We start from the raw sequence: 18,437 nt of genomic DNA on the forward strand, positions 1-18,437 counted from the left end.
CTCTATATGCCATGTTTGATTCCATTTGCTTAATTAGTTCTCGAGTTATTCAGCGCACCCCCTTCTGTAGAGAGGGGGAGGGGTGTCAAACTACTTACGAAAAATTTCCAAGGAAAGTCCAAGGAAATTTGTATTTTGAGTTACGATTTTTTGAAAGAAAGATCAATGATTTTGGATACGCCCTTCTAAAAAATCAGTCGTAATTTCAATTGGTTATATGATCATGGAAATAGTGATAAGGTTAATTCATTAAATGTCAATCATTTATCATTCCAACAGCATTTCCGGTCCGAACACGTACCAAGATTGGTGCCGAGAAGGTCGCCGAACCTTTCCTATTCTGCCTCGAACAACCCCATACACAGCGTTGACATATATAGCGAATACAGTTTGCGAACAGATATGCAGGGAAAATTCCAAGTTGCCTCATCCATTCGAGACATCCCAGAACCGGTTGGAGAAGGAACAGGAAGAAAACAAGAAAACAATACAGGACCAGCAGAAAGAGCAGCAGGAGCAACAACAGCAGCCAGCAGCTCAATCACAACCGGCTTTGAAGCTGGAAGCAGAATCAGATACAGCACCGGACACAATCAAGCCAAATCATCCACCTGTTGTTACAGTTGATCCGGTAATTTTCATTTATTTGTACATTTCGACAATCTTTAATTAATATCTAACTTTTTAGTTCGTGGAAGCTGCTAAGAAAAGTTATATCAACAATGACTTGAAACGATCCTATCCTATCGATCGGGATTATTATAACAATGAATCATCCGCTATCGACGATGAGTCGCCGTTGAGAAAGAAACCGCAGTTATATCAAGAGTTGCAAAAACACGAGCCTCAAAATCAAAATGTAACATTTCATCAACATCTCCACCCGTTTCAGTTCCCTGCCCAACAACCCTTATCCCCGCATAAGAACCTTTCGTCTCCTAACAACTTCAGCAGCATGACATCAGCCAATAACAGCAATCTAAACACTAAAACAACGCAAGGAAAGAATAGCAATAGAAATACCGAACGTCAACGAAAATCATCAGTTTCGTCGAAGAGGAATCAGAACAAGAGCAAGACACCATATCAATCTAACAAGCAAACAAGTGGAGCAGCGAAAACACCGAAAAACGTAATCCCCCAACAGCAATTAAGTGACCCGATTCCAGTTTCCGCAAAAGGTTCCGGATCTGGAAGAAGCAACAATGTGCACAGTCCACACTTGATACACTCTTACGCCAGTCCGTTGATTCCGTATGAGATTCCGATTCCGATGCCGATTGGTCCAGAAATGTCCAATGAACAACTTCAGAAGCACATTTCTTCCAACACAATCTATTCGCAGGGCCAGCAAGCATACAGTACTTCTCATACGAAATCACAGCAGCAGTACAGCTTCCACCCGCAAGGACAACAAATTCAAAACATAAACCCTACCTATCAGCATCAGCATCAGATCCTTCCTTCGTCCAAGAAAGACATTCAATATAATCTCACCAAGCTGAACCCAATAAACAGTATGTCGATGAAGAACAACGTCAACATCCCCTTGAAACAATCCAGTTCGTCATTAATTCATGGCAAAGGACATCCGCTACTGAATTACCAGAAAAGATCTCCATCGAAGAATGTGTTAATTCCAACGTCATCAGCAGCGGCAGCGTTGGCTAGTTTGGGGATATCTAAGCCAATCCAACGGAAAGACAGCCCAATTGGTAGATATCGTGATTCCGAGCCGATAGTTAACTCTGCCGATATTCCAAATCCAAAAATAATTTTCTCGACGGCTGCACCATCTCCGCAACACCAGTCGGAAGGTGTTGTTCAACAGCCGGCGAGGAATCAAATCACTATATTGGATCAAATCACTTTGCACCCTCCGAACACGATTATCGAAGCGCCTTCAGTGATAGGCGAACCACAGGCGGTTGGATCGCAGGTGGCGATCTCTGCGAGCAATTTGCCATCAACACCAACCACTCCCACCGCTACTCCGTTAAATGTGGTAGCACCACTCAAACCCAGCACCACCGCATCGGTCGCTTCTACAGCGAATAAGGTTGTTACTATCAAAGGACCGAGCCTTGCCGGCTTTACGCCCGTCAAAGGAGGTAGCAAATTATCTGTGCACAAGTTACAGCTGGTACCGATTAGTCAGCCCGGAAACAAAAATAATGTTATAGTGCTACCAGCAAAAACCACCAGCGCGGGTAAGATCGGTGGAACTTTGAATCCGGGGCAGAAGATTTCGATTCCGAAAAGTAGTGTCATCTCAAGTGTGGTCGATCCCAGCATCATTTCCGTTTCCGCAAACGCTGTCAGTCCACCGAAAGTTATCGTACAGCAGCAGCCTGATTTGAATAATGTTATCGTTTTCGACTATAACTCAGAACAGAAACTGAAAACAACAAGCGGAATACTGGGCTCTAAAAGTCAATACCCACCATCAAGTAGATCGGCTATCACGGAAGATACACCGGTTGATATTGTCTCAAATCCGTTAGATGCAATCGCTGGAGCCGTTAAGCTGCAGGAACTTTCGAAAAGGTTCGTCTCGCCAGGATCACCTGCTGGCTCGACTGCATCGCCTTTGACGGAAAAAATGGTGAAACCCCAAACGTCGGCACATACGACAGGCACAATAGTGACTCCCAAGTACAACTCTAATAGCAACATCAACATAGCAAAAGCAACAAAATTTGAGGCAGACAGTACTGCCCCTGTACCTGCAGTAACGGTTACGAAAAAATCAAAAACTAATCTTCAGGCCAAACCTGCATCAGTGACTGTAGCACCACTGAGTGTAACTGTCCAAAATAACAAAACAAAGTCGAAAACGATGGCTGCTGCGACCAGCTCAACCACTGTTGGAAGTGATACTTCCGCGAGAACACCAGCAATGGGTTCTACGGACTGGGAACACGAACTGGACCAAGCGAACCAAGCGACCAACTCTAAAGCGAACAACTTTATCCCCAAAGTAGCTCTGAACACGGCTTCGCAATCCAACGTCGCTGCAGCGGCACTTTCGAAACCCGTCAAGCCTGTGATAGGCGGCAACAGCAGTAGTTGTATCAACATCAAGAAAGTATCCCAACCACTCTCATCGAGTTCCATCAGCTCAACATCCTCCAACGCTTCTTCGCCCGTTGCCGACCAGCCCGTGAGCTCCGTAAGGATAGCGCCACATAGACCTGGTATTCCGCTTCCCATCACCACCAAGCCGACCACGCAGAGGGTATTGCCGTTGTCGCTCCCCCTAGTAACTACACCACCCAACGAGCGAAGCGATGACACTTCGGCTACGGATTCGGCAGACGCCGAAGAGGATCCCGAAGTGGGCGACGAAGACGACAATATCGAGGAAGAGATGATAATCGACGACGAGCAGCACTTTCACGCGGTCATCGAGGAAGATCCCGAACTGGACGAAACGTTTAACGAGCAGGAAATCCACGGCGAGCGGGTGGAGATCGTGAACGTTGGATATGGTGAGTGTTGTCGTGGCTATTCATGGAACTTTTGTTAGTATTTAGGATGTTCTTATTTTATTTATTTACTAGCTGACCCAACAGACGTTATTCTGCCATATAAATTATTTCTAGTGAATATTTTGGGTGTTAAATGAAGTATATATATAATGTACTATAAACGTGTTTGAATTTTCGAACGATCTAAAAAATTAATAGATTGTGATCAACAGAACAGAACGAATGAAACGATTTGAACGGAAATGTGTATAATGTTTCTGGATTCAATGTATTCCATTAATGTAACTACTACCAAACCTATCGATCTCTTAGAAGTTAAACGTAAAGTGAAAAAAGTAGTACATTTTTGTCGTAAAGTAGAAAAATGAAATGAAGATAATCAATATCAATTTTGTTCGATTGTTGTCTCGGTGGAAAATACGCGCTTGCCGTTCATATTTATAACTATTCATGAAATGAGAACAACGATACGTCAGACAACTTCAATAGAGCTGATGTACCTGCCTATTTAGTAGCGCAATTTTTCGTCGTTTTCGTTCAATAGAGAATTCACATCGGTTTTCTGAATTTAATATACAGAATATATTTCATCCATATTCACGAACTTGCAAATGTATTTAATGTTAAATTGTAGAACTCAACATTAATATAAACATTGAGTGTTTTGCTCAGCTGATGCGAATATGGCACTGCCCAACGATTACGATTCAATGTCTGCATTGTTGATTTCTGTGGATGATTTCTGCCATTGTCAGTATTTCTTTGTTGATATATTGGACATCGCTTGTGATCGCGTCGTTGGTGCAATCTTTCGGTAAACGCCTTGTTACATCCGCCATGCAAGGCGTTAAAAGTTTCAGATCCAGGCATGAACCATGTTTGTGTTAACAATATCGAACAGTCACCCATATCCCAGAATCCGATTGGTTTGAAAGTCGACTTCACGATTCGATCGATATCATCTTTTAGATTCCTAAATCCGTCCCTTTCAAATTCAATCGTTCTATGTAAAGGCGGCAACCTTGCCTTGTCGCAAATCAAACGTCAAAATTATTCATCCGTATTTGTGGAGCAATTCACTCTCTATCAGATTGACAGACCCTGAAACAAATTCAAATTGATTTTAACAATGATTAATTGAAAATGATTACCCGATGTCGTTTAAATACATAGAAGACATAGTCCTGACCCTAACTTACTCTTTTTTATGAATTTCCTTTCATTTCCACCAAAACTTTATCTATAATATAAAGTCATCACCAGGCACGATTTTCGTTCAAGATTTTCCCCACTGGCAGAGAATGTATTACCTATTTACATGGAATACATTTGATATGTAGAGTTAATTTTTCATTTAACATTTTTGTTAGGTTCAAAATAAAGTATTTGTAGAAATCAGCAATACGATATTCAAGCAACACGAATGAAATATTCCCATATTATAGCCCCCCACTATAAAATTACTATTCTCACACAAATGGCGACTTTTTCCGCTTCACTGTCACAGTATAATCAGTTTTCGCTTTGCTACCGTGAATGTAGGTTGTAATATTTCCGACGTTGTAGTTTTCCCGAGTTTTTTGATAAATATTCCGAACTATTTAACGCGTACGAGGGTCACTATTTCGGGAATTGGCAACACTTATGTCATGTGAGTCCATCTGACGGTTCCATCGTAAAGTTTGACATTTTTGACGATATACGTACTCAGAACATTTTGTCATACGGACGCTTTTTGTTTATTTTATATTTAGTTGAAAGTTTGGTCTCGGCAAAAAAATGGAATTGAATCGTGAACATTTTCGTACGATGATTTTTTACGACTTTCGACGTGGATTATCACAACAAGAGTGCGTCAATCAACTTAATTTGACTTTTGGCGATGAAGCTCCATCAAAATCCACTGTGTATCGCTGGTATAGTGAATTCAATCGTGGTCGTAGTTCGCTGTCCAACGAGTTTCGTGAAGGTCGTCCAAAATCGACTGTAGTGCCAGAAAACATCGATGCTGTGCACGAAATGATTAAGCAAGATCGTCATGTAACCTATTGTGAGATTGAGGCATCCCTAAGCATTAGTTCCACCAGCATATATGCGATTTTACATGAACACTTAGTTGTGCGAAAATTATGTTCACGTTGGATCCCACATAATTTGACAATCGCTCAAAAAAAAGGCTCGTGTCTATTGGAATAAATGCTTTGAAAATTGGTTTAAGCGCATGCAAAAGTGTATCGATCATCGTGGCGAGTACTTTGAAAAACAATAAAAATATATTCGCAGCTTAACTATTTGTTTTTGTTCCTATTCCCGAAATATAAATAGTGACCCTCGTATTTAAAGTGTTCTAGTGCTTTATATACGATTGGAATAGAAGAGACACTATTCATTTAGTGTTCTCGCTACGAAGTGTTCCCCGCCAAATTAACCGCGATCCACGTGGCGATCATGATAAGATTTCCGCGCATTTATACGGAAAATCACCCCAGCAGGTAGAAAGGCTTTGGAGAAACCCCGCCCCATAAGTATTCGTACCCATCAATTTTCGTTTTAAAAGCGTGTCTATTCCACCCGAAAATCCATAACCATTTTTGGTTCACATAATTGTATCGAATTGTATGGCAAGGTTAGCACATTTGCACAACTCGATTGGTTGTACGGATTACAGAATGCAAAATTGCAATCCGTTCGGGTAATTATGACTCAATCGGATTTCAGAATACGGGTTAGTAGTTGATCAGTAGACAGATCTGGAATTTCTAGGGAAATTACATTATCGATATCCTCAGGGCCTATCGATTTTGTCGACGAACCGAACTAAAAATGTGTGTATGAGGTAATCCTCGTGTCTTCCATTCAACCGAATACATCCAGCAATATGTGGGACCGAACTCGACATGACTTTTTGACGTAGAACTACGTCTTCCATTAAGGGTGCCAAATCAGGAAATAGGTCACGTTTATATGAAATAAAGTAAACGTTAATAACTATTTTTGCCGTGAACGAAATTTTGGCGAATCGGAAATTACTTAAGATTTGTATGATACGCTATACATTACAATCTCATAGTCTATATATGGTTTAAATTGATGAAAATTGGAAACATTCACATTTCCTTATACATTTGTTCTGTCCATTTCTGTGCTTTCCCGAACAGAGCTGTCAATAACGAGTAACTTATCGACGAGCAATGAAAGGGAAATCGAAAGATATAAAGTCTCAGTGAACGAAAGAAAAGTAGAAGAATGAAGGGGAATATATGCCTAGAGTATAAACAGTGGATCTCGCTGAGGCAAACTTTCATTCTTCGTGAGGAAAACAATGCATTGAACTGACGCTATGGTGAAGCACGTGTTAAGGTTGTGCACCAAAAAATTATTTGGGGAATACAAAGTTATTCAATAAGTTATATTAACTTATTAATGCTGCTTCAACTAAGATTGCATTTGCGCGAATCTTGATCATAATGAAGCAGCGCTACTCTTTTCGAGGTTGTTGAGATTACCAGATAGAGTTTATTTTGTTTATTTAGTCACCAATAAAGTAAATGTCGTTCTGAAATTTTGTATGTGATTTGGTTTCACTTGCCAGTAGCAAAGCTTTCTCCACTAAGGATGGCAACTGCGCTCATCTCGAGCATGTATTGTTCTGCGAGCACAAGAATGAATCATCAAACAATTATCGTCAAATGATTCTACAATAAAACATATTTCGAAATTTTCGTAGCATTATAAAATAATATCCGCAGTTATAAACAAGCGACTTGAATTAAACTACAGCGTAGTTCTACGTCAACAATGTGGTCGTGTCTTGAACACAACCTCCTACATCGCTGTCACCTTTGTAGAGCAAAGTAATTTGCTAGCAACACGTTTGCATAATATCAGCCGTTTTTATTGCGAAGTACAACAAAATATGTTGCCTGTTGCATATTGCTCATTACTGCTTGCATACCTAATTTGTACGATTTGTCCGATTATTCGTGGTTTACTGATGGTTGGAAGGGTAGCTTTTTTTCGAGAAAAGGGAATGTTTTACAGAAATATTCGATGGAGTTGTGGGTCTTGCAGCGATGTCAAAGTTAATGGAAAGGTCCTCCGTTGAAATCGCTGCTTTGATGACAGGATCGTAGCTGCCACGTAGATTCCAGCTACTTCAGTCGAGGAGGTCTGGTAGATGTTGGCGAATCTTTTGTTGGAATCTAGTCTGTTATTTCTATCACTTACCCCCAAATCAATTCCCTATTTTCCCTCCGTGTACCTGAAAGCTGATAGCCGATATTTTTGGTAGCTGCCTGCCTGTATGCGTGAGATTCTGTGCGTGTCTCCTACCACCAGATGAATGTCGACAAATACGAAAACGCCCCTCGACAGGACCATAAACAAACTTCATGGCAATGAAAAAAACATTAGGATTGGAGTCTTGAGATACCTCAGTTTCCTCGTGGAAACTTCTGGAGCTGGCATTCGTTTTTGCGACCTCGAAGGTCCGACTTGTGGCGATGTTGTTGATAAAATATAGTGTCGTCTACACTCCAATCTGCCGTTTCAGAACTAGTCGGATTCAAGTACGATGTGTTAAGAGTCACCCCTGCACTCACCGAATAATTCCTGTCTTCTTATCATACCATGTCCAATGCCGCATTTACCGGCGGAATTTCCTCTGCAATGTTGATCTGGATCCTCCTCTGTCGTTGACCACCTGACCGCAGGTGGTAGAGTCTCGTGCGTCCAATTCACGAGAAAAAAAACCGCGATGTTGGGAACATGGACATCCCTACATTATGTACATTATGTACACGGCCACCCCGACATCGCGTACGTAAAAGGCGGGAATATTTCGGTTGTCGTAGCGATACTTGCCACATCTCCGCTCATTAGCACCAAACAAAATACGTTCATCTCGGTCGACGGCCCCAATTTCCACTACCAGTCATCAGTGCAAAAGTCGCCATAACACGTCCTTCTTGAACGACAGCTGCGACTTCTTCACAATGCGCACCAGCGCTAAAAATTTTGGATCAACTCATCCCGGACGACAGCGGTAGCTTAAACACAACTCGTACTAGCACTAAAAACACATCCGTTCGGACAGCAGCTGCAGCTCATAAACACCACTATGCGCACCAGCGCTAGATAGACTTAGAGCGATTACATATTATCCGGTTTCTGCCGGACCGGTTTCAAAAAGCGCCGCTGGGTTTGGACGGATAACCGGATAACAATGTGAAAGAGACCTCGCGCTATACAAAACCGTACATCTTTCACATACACATACATGCATTTGTTTATACAGTGGTTTGACAGGTGAACATTGCTGCAAATATTTCTGCTACATACAACTGATTGCTGTTAGGTGGCTGGCTCAATTCGACAGCCCACAATTTCCAGCTGCCAACATTGTATGGGGAAATTATTTTCCCCACCACAAGTTGCTATCGGCAAACAAAAACTCGAACTGCACTCCACGCAATGTCGATAGTAAATACAAAACGGCGGAACAACCGGCACAAACATCAAAGAATCCTTCTCTTCATTCAAAATACAGTTCTGGTAGAACTACATATATTCACATGAAAACACTAGGTATATAAAACTTATATTCACAATGTACAGTTTCACAACATTACAACTTGTATTCATTTAACAAAACATCCGATAAAATATTTAATTTATTGTTGATTCCATAGTGAACGATTCGAACGTATCTGCTCGGCAGAATAATAAAATCATTTCCGCTTACGCTTTGCTGATCGCATATCTGTGCGATGTTCTCGATCGCTATCGGCAGCGGTGAACTCCCCAATTCCCTTGCGCATCTTTCGCTTCCCGATCGCATATGAGTGAGCGAAGATCAAGCATCTGTACCTTGTTCTTATTACCTGTGGTACAGCTGCACCGAGCTGATCGAACCCGTGTTTTCTGAATTCCCACCATTGTTTGTGAGCACCCTCTCATGATGTGCCTTTTGGGGATGGGTCATGAACAGATTGCATATGAAAAATCTTGAAACCACAGCTGCTGCTGCAACCACGAGCCTGCTCAAATTTGCGTTTCTTGGAAAGTACATATGAATGTCGAAGTTTGGCACGGCCAAAGTGAGTGCAGGCCTCGCAGGCGCACATCAGGACGGTGTTTTTACCGATAAGTGCCGTCAGAGCGGTCAAAGGTGTAATAAACCTTTCCGCCCCATTTCAAAATACGTTCGCAAACCTTTTCCGTAATTTGCAGAGCGCACACGTTCATCTTAGGCGCATCTCGTTTTACAATGATTCTCACAACGACGGCAACGTAACTTTGCAATGATAAATGAACATGAAAAACTTACTGGACAAAAGACTTGGCTGTCATCAACAGTATTACAAAAACTAACTTTTGTCCAGTTGCTGTGTACTCATTCACTCACTAATTTATTTTATTTCTAATCATACACAAACAGCATGATTTATTTCACACGCTCTGTTGCCACATACTTTTTTAACAGTCTCAGATAGTTAGATAAAAATGAACAATTTTTTATGAGCCAATTATAATAACATTGCCTAACAAGCCAGGGGCACTACTTATTTATATGTATTATCTGTTCACTTCCTGTGATCATCTTGAAATTTGCGTACGAAAGGATGTGTACCCATCCATTTATTCTAGAGTGTTTTTTTTTTGTTTCAGCATTGTAGTAATATTGCTTTGCGATTAAAATTACATCATACATTTCTTTCAAACGCTATTCATCGCTGCTTCCGCGGATCCTCGTCCAGAAACGCGCTCAGCCGCAATTTCTCGAGGACGTAGTCCTGTGGCAGAAGCAGCTTCTCGAGCGCATTTTGCATCAACGCATAGCGGATGACCAATAGCTGGGTGATTGCGTTCTGACAGAGTCGATGCTTCAGCGTCGGGCAGGGAAACATCTTGATCACCAAGCACAGATCAGACAGTTTGGTCTTGAATTCCTCGAGCCAAGCTTTAACCACCTCTTCGTCGATCGCGTTCCGGGTCAGGTTGAACTGTATGAAATACCGAATAAGAATATTAGAAGAGAAACTATTTTGGTGTGTTCAAGTTAACAAACACTCACCTTCATATTCAGCTGGATGAAGTCGCTCGAAATCTGCCCCTTGATGGAACAGTTGAAAATTTGTTTGACATTCTAGAACTCGTTCAGTATCGAATTTAAATGATGAAAGTTTCCTGTGAGCAAAACAAAAACAGAAGTTAATCAATGAATTATGAATAATTTGTCGCTGACATTACCCACCGTTGAACACAATCCATGGCAAAACACTCCATGATGACCTCTTGCGCCTGTGACCATTGCTTCGCTTTGAGCAGAAATTTGCATCACTTCACAGCAGCGAAATATAATTTTCGGCATCCATATCACTTGCAACTTTTGAAATGATTTCAAAATAAACAAACGTCAATAGCACACACATACTAATACATGGGACGAAAAATTGCCTGAATCGTACTAATACTAACAGACATGACATACAACTGTCAATTCGCGTTGATGGTATTTAGTTTCGTGTTTTGCTTTTGGGAAGTGGCAGTAAAAATAAATTTTTAGGTGCAATTAACACATATACAAAATAAAAATTATGCTATATTACATAAAATATATTTATTTTTTTGTAATAAATATATTTTATGTAATATAGCAATACGTTCTTTCGCAAGTAGTGAAAAAACCCTGAACAAGAATTGTGTTTGATAGTGATTTCATATTATAATTATAAGTTTTGGTGAAAACATCAAGAACGTTATACAAACATAATTAAGTAAGAATCAGTTCCACGTGTTTCGAGTAATCAAATAATTTGAAGTGAAAATTTTCATTCAAAGCTTGAACAACTTAAAACTGTCTTATGGTCTGAGAATGTTATAGAGAATGATTTGCTTTCCCAAACTGATGTCTCCACCAGATGTCGATACAATACTACTGTCATCGCGTATAATGCTTGTCCGATCACCGGACATTGCAGTCGCAGTAGACCGCTGCATCACGGCGCCGTAAAGAGGTTGGTACGGTTGAAATTTGCCATTTGGGTTTCAGACCGGTCCGGCAGAAACCGGATAATGTGTAATCGGCCTTATGCTGACAAGTACGGCTATTTTGAATGTTCAGTTAATTTTTGACAACTGCTTTTCTTACACGTGTTTTGGTTCATCCTACTGCTTCATGATGCACGGAGATGTTCGACATGCAATGAGTTATAGGCAAAGAAGAAAATAAGCTTTCTGCACCGAAACCATTCATGACGATTTTGGTTTGATTGCTCGTGTATCTTGAAGTGCGAACCGAAGCAGAGTTGTCTCGTTCTCTTTTGTGTCATGATTTGTAGCACATGAAAGCAAAAGAATGTCACTGGGGGAAATGATTTCTGTAAGATCATATTTGAACAAACGAAAACGAATTATTCAGTGAAAGGATCAATCGGCAAACACTGCTTGCAACCGAGTCGATAGACATGATCGGAAGTTGGATGCAAAGTGTGAACTATAGATAGTATACCACAAAACGGAAATGCTGATTGTCAGTAACCGTAGGGCAGTGCAACGGGCAGAAATCACCATTGGAGAACACTCGATTACTACTCGACACTACGAAGGGGGTCCAGCCTGTATCGCGGCGTTAGAAACTCAGCGGAACACGAGGAGGCTGAATAGTTCGTATCGGCTCATGGTGATGCGAGTCGTGAGTGCCCGGTTGGTCCCCATCGACATCATCTTGGCGGAGAACAGCGAGTGTCACAGGAATCCGGAAGCTAATGAGGGCGGAATCTATGGCCAAGTTGCAGCAAAAGTGAAGTACGGCTCAAAATGCAAGATTGCCTCTTTGTCCGGAGTGTGGAGAGGTGAAGGAAACTCCGGAGCATGTCGTTTTTGTATGCCCCAGATTCACCGCAAGGCGTGACGGGCTGACTGATTTTCATGCTGGGTATATCGTGGGGGCAATGTGTCGCGACAAGGACACCTGGAATACAATAAACAGCATAATCGTACACATCATGCCCGAGCTACAGCGGAAGTGAAGGGACGACCAGCGCGCAGACAATGTCTGACAATGGAAGGTGAACAACTGCGAGGGAAGGGGGTCTCCGTAGCCACAATGGTTGCGCGTTCGCTTAGTAAGCGATCGATCGTGAGTTCAAAACTCAGGGCCCTCATTGACCATCTTTGTGTTGTTACAGAATAGCTACGTCCACGCAACAATCATCAGCGATGGAGATCGATCCACGGTCGAAATAAGATCGATTCATCCATACAACTGCTCTGCTCTGCAAGACACATCGGGCTGCTGTTCTATAAATAACTCAACAATGATCAATCAACTGTCTCCGCTGTCCGGTCTAACTGGATAATAGAAGAACAGATAGAAAACTCTTACGCCTAAATGGCTATTGTGTGAATGTACCATATGTAATGGTATAGAAGGAATACTGGCGAATGGCAACTGTGTGTAATGTGCTAATTATAGATATGATAATCATGTGACATGTACACGATTAAAATTCGGCTCTGTTACAGCTAAAATGCTAATGAGCCTCAAATAAATAAATGGGATAAAAAAAAACTGCGAGGGATGTTGTACTGGATAGTACCCCACGGGAGTAGCTGTGACGGAGAGCGCGTCATGTTGGAGACCTAATCGGTGCACCGTTGGCAAGAAAAATTCTGCGAGGGTGGCTGTGACGTATTGCGCGTCAAGATGGAGGGCAATTCCTAATCGGTGCACGTCACGATGGGTTAACGGTTACTGGCGAGGTGAAATGCGTGCGATGTGGTGAACAGCAGAACGGCAGCAGTTTCGGCAGAACGAGTATCAATAAGGACGTCATCAAACCGGTGCGTACCCAACGAGAGTAGCTGGGACGGGTTGCGCGTCCAGTTGGAGGGCAATTTCCAATCGGTGCATGTCTCGACAGGTGAACGGATGAACGGATGAAGTGCACGAGCGCCGCCGCCCCCCGAAGTAGTCGACTTGATGGGGCCTCGGGGGAACGAGGCGACGAGTAGAAGGCTTGGTTTTTAGTGGGTGTGAGCCCCACACGTCGTCTGGGTTAACCCGTCCCAGATGCTGGTAGAACATTTCCTAACTACTTAAAAAATAGGGAGCTCGTGATTCGACCAGAATTCATTGGAGATGTTGAGTAGAGTACATCTGCCCTAGAGTGCATCTTGCCCTAGCAGGGACAGCTGTTTGAGCATCTTGTAGCAAACTCTATCGAGGCCAGTTGACTCTCCCTTGGCGGAACGTAGGGTGACGGAAAGTTCATCGATAGAGGAGTTTATGTTGCACTGGGATTCTCTGTCGCCGAATAAACTTGGGGTCATATCCGTAGATTGAGGATAATATTGCAAAATATTGCCCGAGCGTGTTAGTTGTATCTGTGATCACTGAAAGTAGTGTCATTCACTTGCAAAATGGGGTAGTGGGATCTCCTCTTCCTATTTAGTGCGTTGACCCAGGCCCAAAGGTTGGCATAGGATTGATTTCCATCTATAGATTTCAGTAAAATAGTCCAACTGTTCACCTTCGTCTTCCTGATCAACTGGGGCACCCTTGTGTGCTGTGCTCGGTTTTTGAAAATTTTCGCTTGCTTCCCCAAGCCATCAATCGATATTCGCATGACCGCACGCAGAAACTTTCTCCGCTTCCGAATCTCTCTTTTGATGTCCTCGGACCACTAGTGCAGCGCTCTCTTATCCGGGTCAATAGTTTTTTTTTCTTATTGGAGTGTCTCTTTTTACGACATAATTGGTCTTGTCGAGCAATGTTGGCTTTATCCAATGGCCTGTGGATAGGTGCGGCGTGTGTAGCACGACATGCACGACCATATTTGAGCAATTACGTCATATATTGATGATTATCAAAACTCACCACAATAATGGAAAAACAGAATATTTGATCATAAAAACAATAACATCAGAACAGATATGTTGGAGCAGTGAGCGTTCGCATACTACTGTGTAGTGGCTGAGGTGGAAACAAAATAAAAAATTGCACTAGTATCATATCCATTGTTGTTTACCATTGACTTGTAGCATGTAGCATGTTGAATAGAGGGAATGCCGCCTTAAGATTCCTCCGCTTCAAGATGAACTCTTTGAATTTTGCAATGATGTGCGGGTTTTCTCTGACCATCAGGAAGTCGGAGAATATTTTGAAGACTATATAGTCAGCTTCATCGTAGATCTATTTGAGTCTGCGAGTGGTTTGCGACGGCGGGGCATTGATTGGGATGGAGATCATATATAGCAACGTTGGATCGTGCTTCTTCTGCCATATGCGAAACTAGCCCGACTCGAACTCGCAGTGTTGTGGTTGGGACGTCAGGAGTGGCTGGTGGCAAAAGAAGCCGATCTTTTGCAGATTGAAGAGCCTAGGGGTAATTACGTCAGCGTTGATGATGCCGGGTGACGAGGGTCGGATGAAGTCGATAGACCAAACTTAACGAGTGTTTCCATCCTTGTGCGTCCTGAGTTCAGATGCAGCTTCACGTAGTCCTTTGGGGAACAGGTGTTGTCACCCTTGTACGTTCCTAATTCGATGTACCGAAGTGTACGGAGAGCGGTTTTGGTAAGCCTGTCGTTTCACTTGTGCATAGCTTGCCGACTGATCATTTCCTGTCTCAAAGAATAATCTTGCCATTTTGTAGTCGGCGTCTCGGTCTAAATTAAACTTTTGGATTGTATTTTCCTTCCGATATTTCGGACAGGAACGGGAGGCAAGGTTGTCATACGCAAACAACGATATCCTGCTGCTGCTGCGCCCTTGAAACAATCAAGTACCCTCAAAAGTCACAAAAATCACAATAATTGTATCAACTTCGTAATTCGGAGGAAAATATCAGAAAGCAAATTTAACGATTTTGCAGTGGACTACCTCTTACATGTTTTGGGTCAGAAGATTCCTATCAATGTATCGTAAATTTAAATTTTCATCACAAATGTATATAACCATTAAATAAAAAAAAATTCAATTTTCAAAATGTTTCAAATCAACTAACCCAAAACATTAACATTAAAAAACGTTCATCTCATTCTAGATACATCACGTGCTCTGATTGCCGATTTGGAGGACACCGAAAACGTTGCCTCACTGGGCATGCAAAATAGGACACCCGCGTACGGAAAAACCGGTAACGGCGTTGAAATTAACCCGTCCAGCATGAACTTTGAGCAGTACATTGAGGAAACGGATTGCGAAGGTGGTGATGCCAACGGCGGGGACCATACAAGCACCCCCCGAACGTCTGCAGCAACCAACAACCGGAAGGAAATGATGTTCGAAATGCTGGAAATCGATAACGAGGGTAATAAACACGCGCGAACAGTATCGTACGAGGAAGCACTGGCCGAGGGACAGATCGATGCCGCTGCACCGACGATCGCAGGAAGAAATGCGGGTGGTGGTTTCTCCGGATCGGGAGTTGGCAAAAGTAAAACGAAGACTGCATCGTAAGAGGTGCCGCGGGTAGAGCAGGTTTGGGAGAACCGCCACAGCTTTGTGTCATTGCGAAGCAGCCATACGCACTGAGAAAGAGAGCCCTCGCCCGACGATACAGGAGCCATGTTATTTATTATTGCTTTATATTTTGCTTGAACTCATTTAGCGGAACCATTCGTCGTTCGGTTTTCACTCACTGTACTGGATGATGTATACTTCCGATGGAGAAGAACGGTGATTCTTGTTACAAATTGTTGATTATATTTCTACAGTCGGTTTAGGTTTCCACGCTTGTATATTGTGTCCAAACATTTATATTTCTGGTGGAGATCCAAAACGCGAGCATTGCTTTATACTAGGTGTAAGGATTGGACCTGTTCGGGAGGGATGGACATTAACCTAGGAACTCTGGTGGCAAATTGTTAAGTTTTTAAAGAGCAAAAACTATAAATCAATGCTAATATTAATATGATTTAATAACAAAAATCTATATATTTTATTGATTTGTTATTTTGGGTTCAGTGTTAAATGAGAGAGACATTTAATTATTTCTAAGAAAATTTAGAATGTTGGGTTTGGATGCGTGAATAAAACACGTTTCGTATCGAGGCCACCTGTTCGCGACATAAAGAAAGCTCATTTTTTGAGCATGTAAGCCACGTGATACGGAGCTTGTTAATTGTTAAGATGATGATCAATTGTATTCTGATAATGCACGGTTTCGGGTTGTAGTCTAGGACGGGCGTTGGCATTCTGTTCTGCTATTCTCACCACCATTATTTACTTAATTCGTGTAAAATAAATAATCACCGTTTCCCCTAACACAAGCGTGTTTGCATGTTTGTATGTTTGATTTTAAATCATTTTCTTGTTCATTATTCCGAAAAGAAAGGACTTCGTCGTCATGACCAGTAACGAGAGTGGAATGATTGATATGCCAATGCAATCGATTGGTAACAATCTGTCGAAAGACGTGCCATTATTGGAGTTGTGTTTGAGCGGACATAAAGCAAATTAAAACACTGTATAAATTACAAACTTTGTACATAATAGTTGGATAAGTAAAAATTGTTTTAAGTCGAAACACGTAGTAAAATATCAAACCTAGATGTCGAGAATGTGTTTAACAGGGAGTAGCTCACCATCATTTGTTCGTTCGTGAGGGGTATATGGTAAAGTGGTTGTAAAAAATGAAAACCCGACCGAAAATTGATGATTCAAATCTCACAAATTTTGTACATTGTAGCATTATAGTAAGATTTTTTTCGCACATTTTCGAAGACAAAAGCGCGAAAGGTTATTCGTTATGCATATAGATTGTGATTGAAATAATATTTTGATACATACTAAATAGGTGAACACCTGTCGAAAAGGAAGTTGTGCCGAAAATGAAAAACTGGACAATTTGGCGTACAATTTAGGCAATGAGGTTGTATCCTCCTAATAATTTATAGAAATTATAAGAGAAAAAAACGATAAACAATGTACACACGTTTTTTATATAAATATAAGCTTTTAGTAATAAGAAATGTTTTAAACTTGTAGACCAGATCTATTTTTGCGCCCCATTGACTCATTGACTTCACACTCATCTCATGATAATATGTGTATATAATTATTTACAAAAAACATCAGATCAATAAAGTTTTGTTTTATTTTCCGAGAATTTTTGATTTAATGGTAAATCCAGAAGAGACGTGAAGAACTCTTCGAACACACAAACAAAACGATGAGAACAAAAGCATTAAAATAATTTGGAAAGTATATTTATCAAACGATGACGACAGCTCCATAAGTAATGGAAGGATGTAACGAAAATATGGTAGCAGATGAAAACGGATATTATTGTACATTATAACTTTTGAAAAGGAATAAAATTTTAAGTGATTATATGAGGAGATGACTGTTACTTTTTTCCAATTCGTTTATTTGTAAGGCTCAATCGCATAAGCTTAGCCGGAGCCGCTAACTCAAGATTTGTTTATATATATTTTTTTATTGAGCGTCCTGGGCTGGTTCGCCTCTTTATCGACGGCATTGCCGCAATTTTTGAGATCATATTATCATTCCTCAATCGATAGTTGAAAGAGCCGGACGCTTATTGTTCGCGTCTCTGCTACAAATCGAAGCTGGTGAAGTTTTTTTTTCCCCTCCGCCAAAGTGCCTTTGGTTTTTTTTTTCTTTGACCGTTCGTGGCAAGATAAGTGCCGTTAATACCCGGAACAGCGAGGAAGCAGCACCTCTCCGGCAACGCCGGACCGGCGACCTGTGAATTGGTTCCAGCGGCATCGATTTCATCATAGAGAAGTATAATCAACAACAACTTTTGCCGTCACGCTATTGTGTTTACCTCGTAGCGTGCGGTGTTGTATAGCTTCGAATAGGGGTGTTCAAGGTTGTTCGGACACCGCAAATTAGTATTTTGTTTTTTTTTTGGAAGATTTTTTTTTTTTTTTGAGATATATATATATATTTATATATTTTTCTTAAATTTA

General features: G+C 41.4%; 2 protein-coding genes across 3 annotated transcripts in view; one reads left to right on the forward strand and one right to left on the reverse strand.

Moving 5' to 3' along the window:
* The window catches only part of LOC129776959 (mucin-2), a 35,415-nt gene extending 17,598 nt beyond the window's left edge, over positions 1-17,817 (forward strand). Inside the window, exons 3-5 of the mRNA XM_055782941.1 lie at positions 280-631; positions 689-3,491; positions 15,542-17,817. Of these exons, the coding sequence (XP_055638916.1) occupies positions 280-631; positions 689-3,491; positions 15,542-15,957 (3,571 nt within the window). The 3' untranslated portion in view covers positions 15,958-17,817. The remainder of the gene's footprint in view (positions 1-279; positions 632-688; positions 3,492-15,541) is intronic.
* LOC129776960 (nuclear pore complex protein Nup98-Nup96-like) lies at positions 9,871-10,866 on the reverse strand. 2 transcript variants are annotated; one of them, XM_055782943.1, is made up of 3 exons: positions 10,743-10,866; positions 10,567-10,679; positions 9,871-10,495 (listed from the first exon to the last, which is right to left on the reverse strand). In XM_055782943.1, the coding sequence occupies exons 2-3, from the start codon at positions 10,570-10,572 to the stop codon at positions 10,220-10,222; spliced, it is 282 nt and encodes a 93-aa protein (XP_055638918.1). In that variant the 5' UTR covers positions 10,573-10,679; positions 10,743-10,866; the 3' UTR covers positions 9,871-10,219. The 2 variants fall into 2 exon arrangements, with proteins under 2 accessions (XP_055638918.1, XP_055638919.1); XM_055782944.1 differs by having other exon boundaries at positions 10,747-10,802.
* Positions 17,818-18,437: the final 620 nt, after the last annotated feature.

Source organism: Toxorhynchites rutilus, chromosome 3 (assembly GCF_029784135.1).
Source record: "Toxorhynchites rutilus septentrionalis strain SRP chromosome 3, ASM2978413v1, whole genome shotgun sequence".
Classification (NCBI taxonomy): domain Eukaryota; kingdom Metazoa; phylum Arthropoda; class Insecta; order Diptera; family Culicidae; genus Toxorhynchites; species Toxorhynchites rutilus.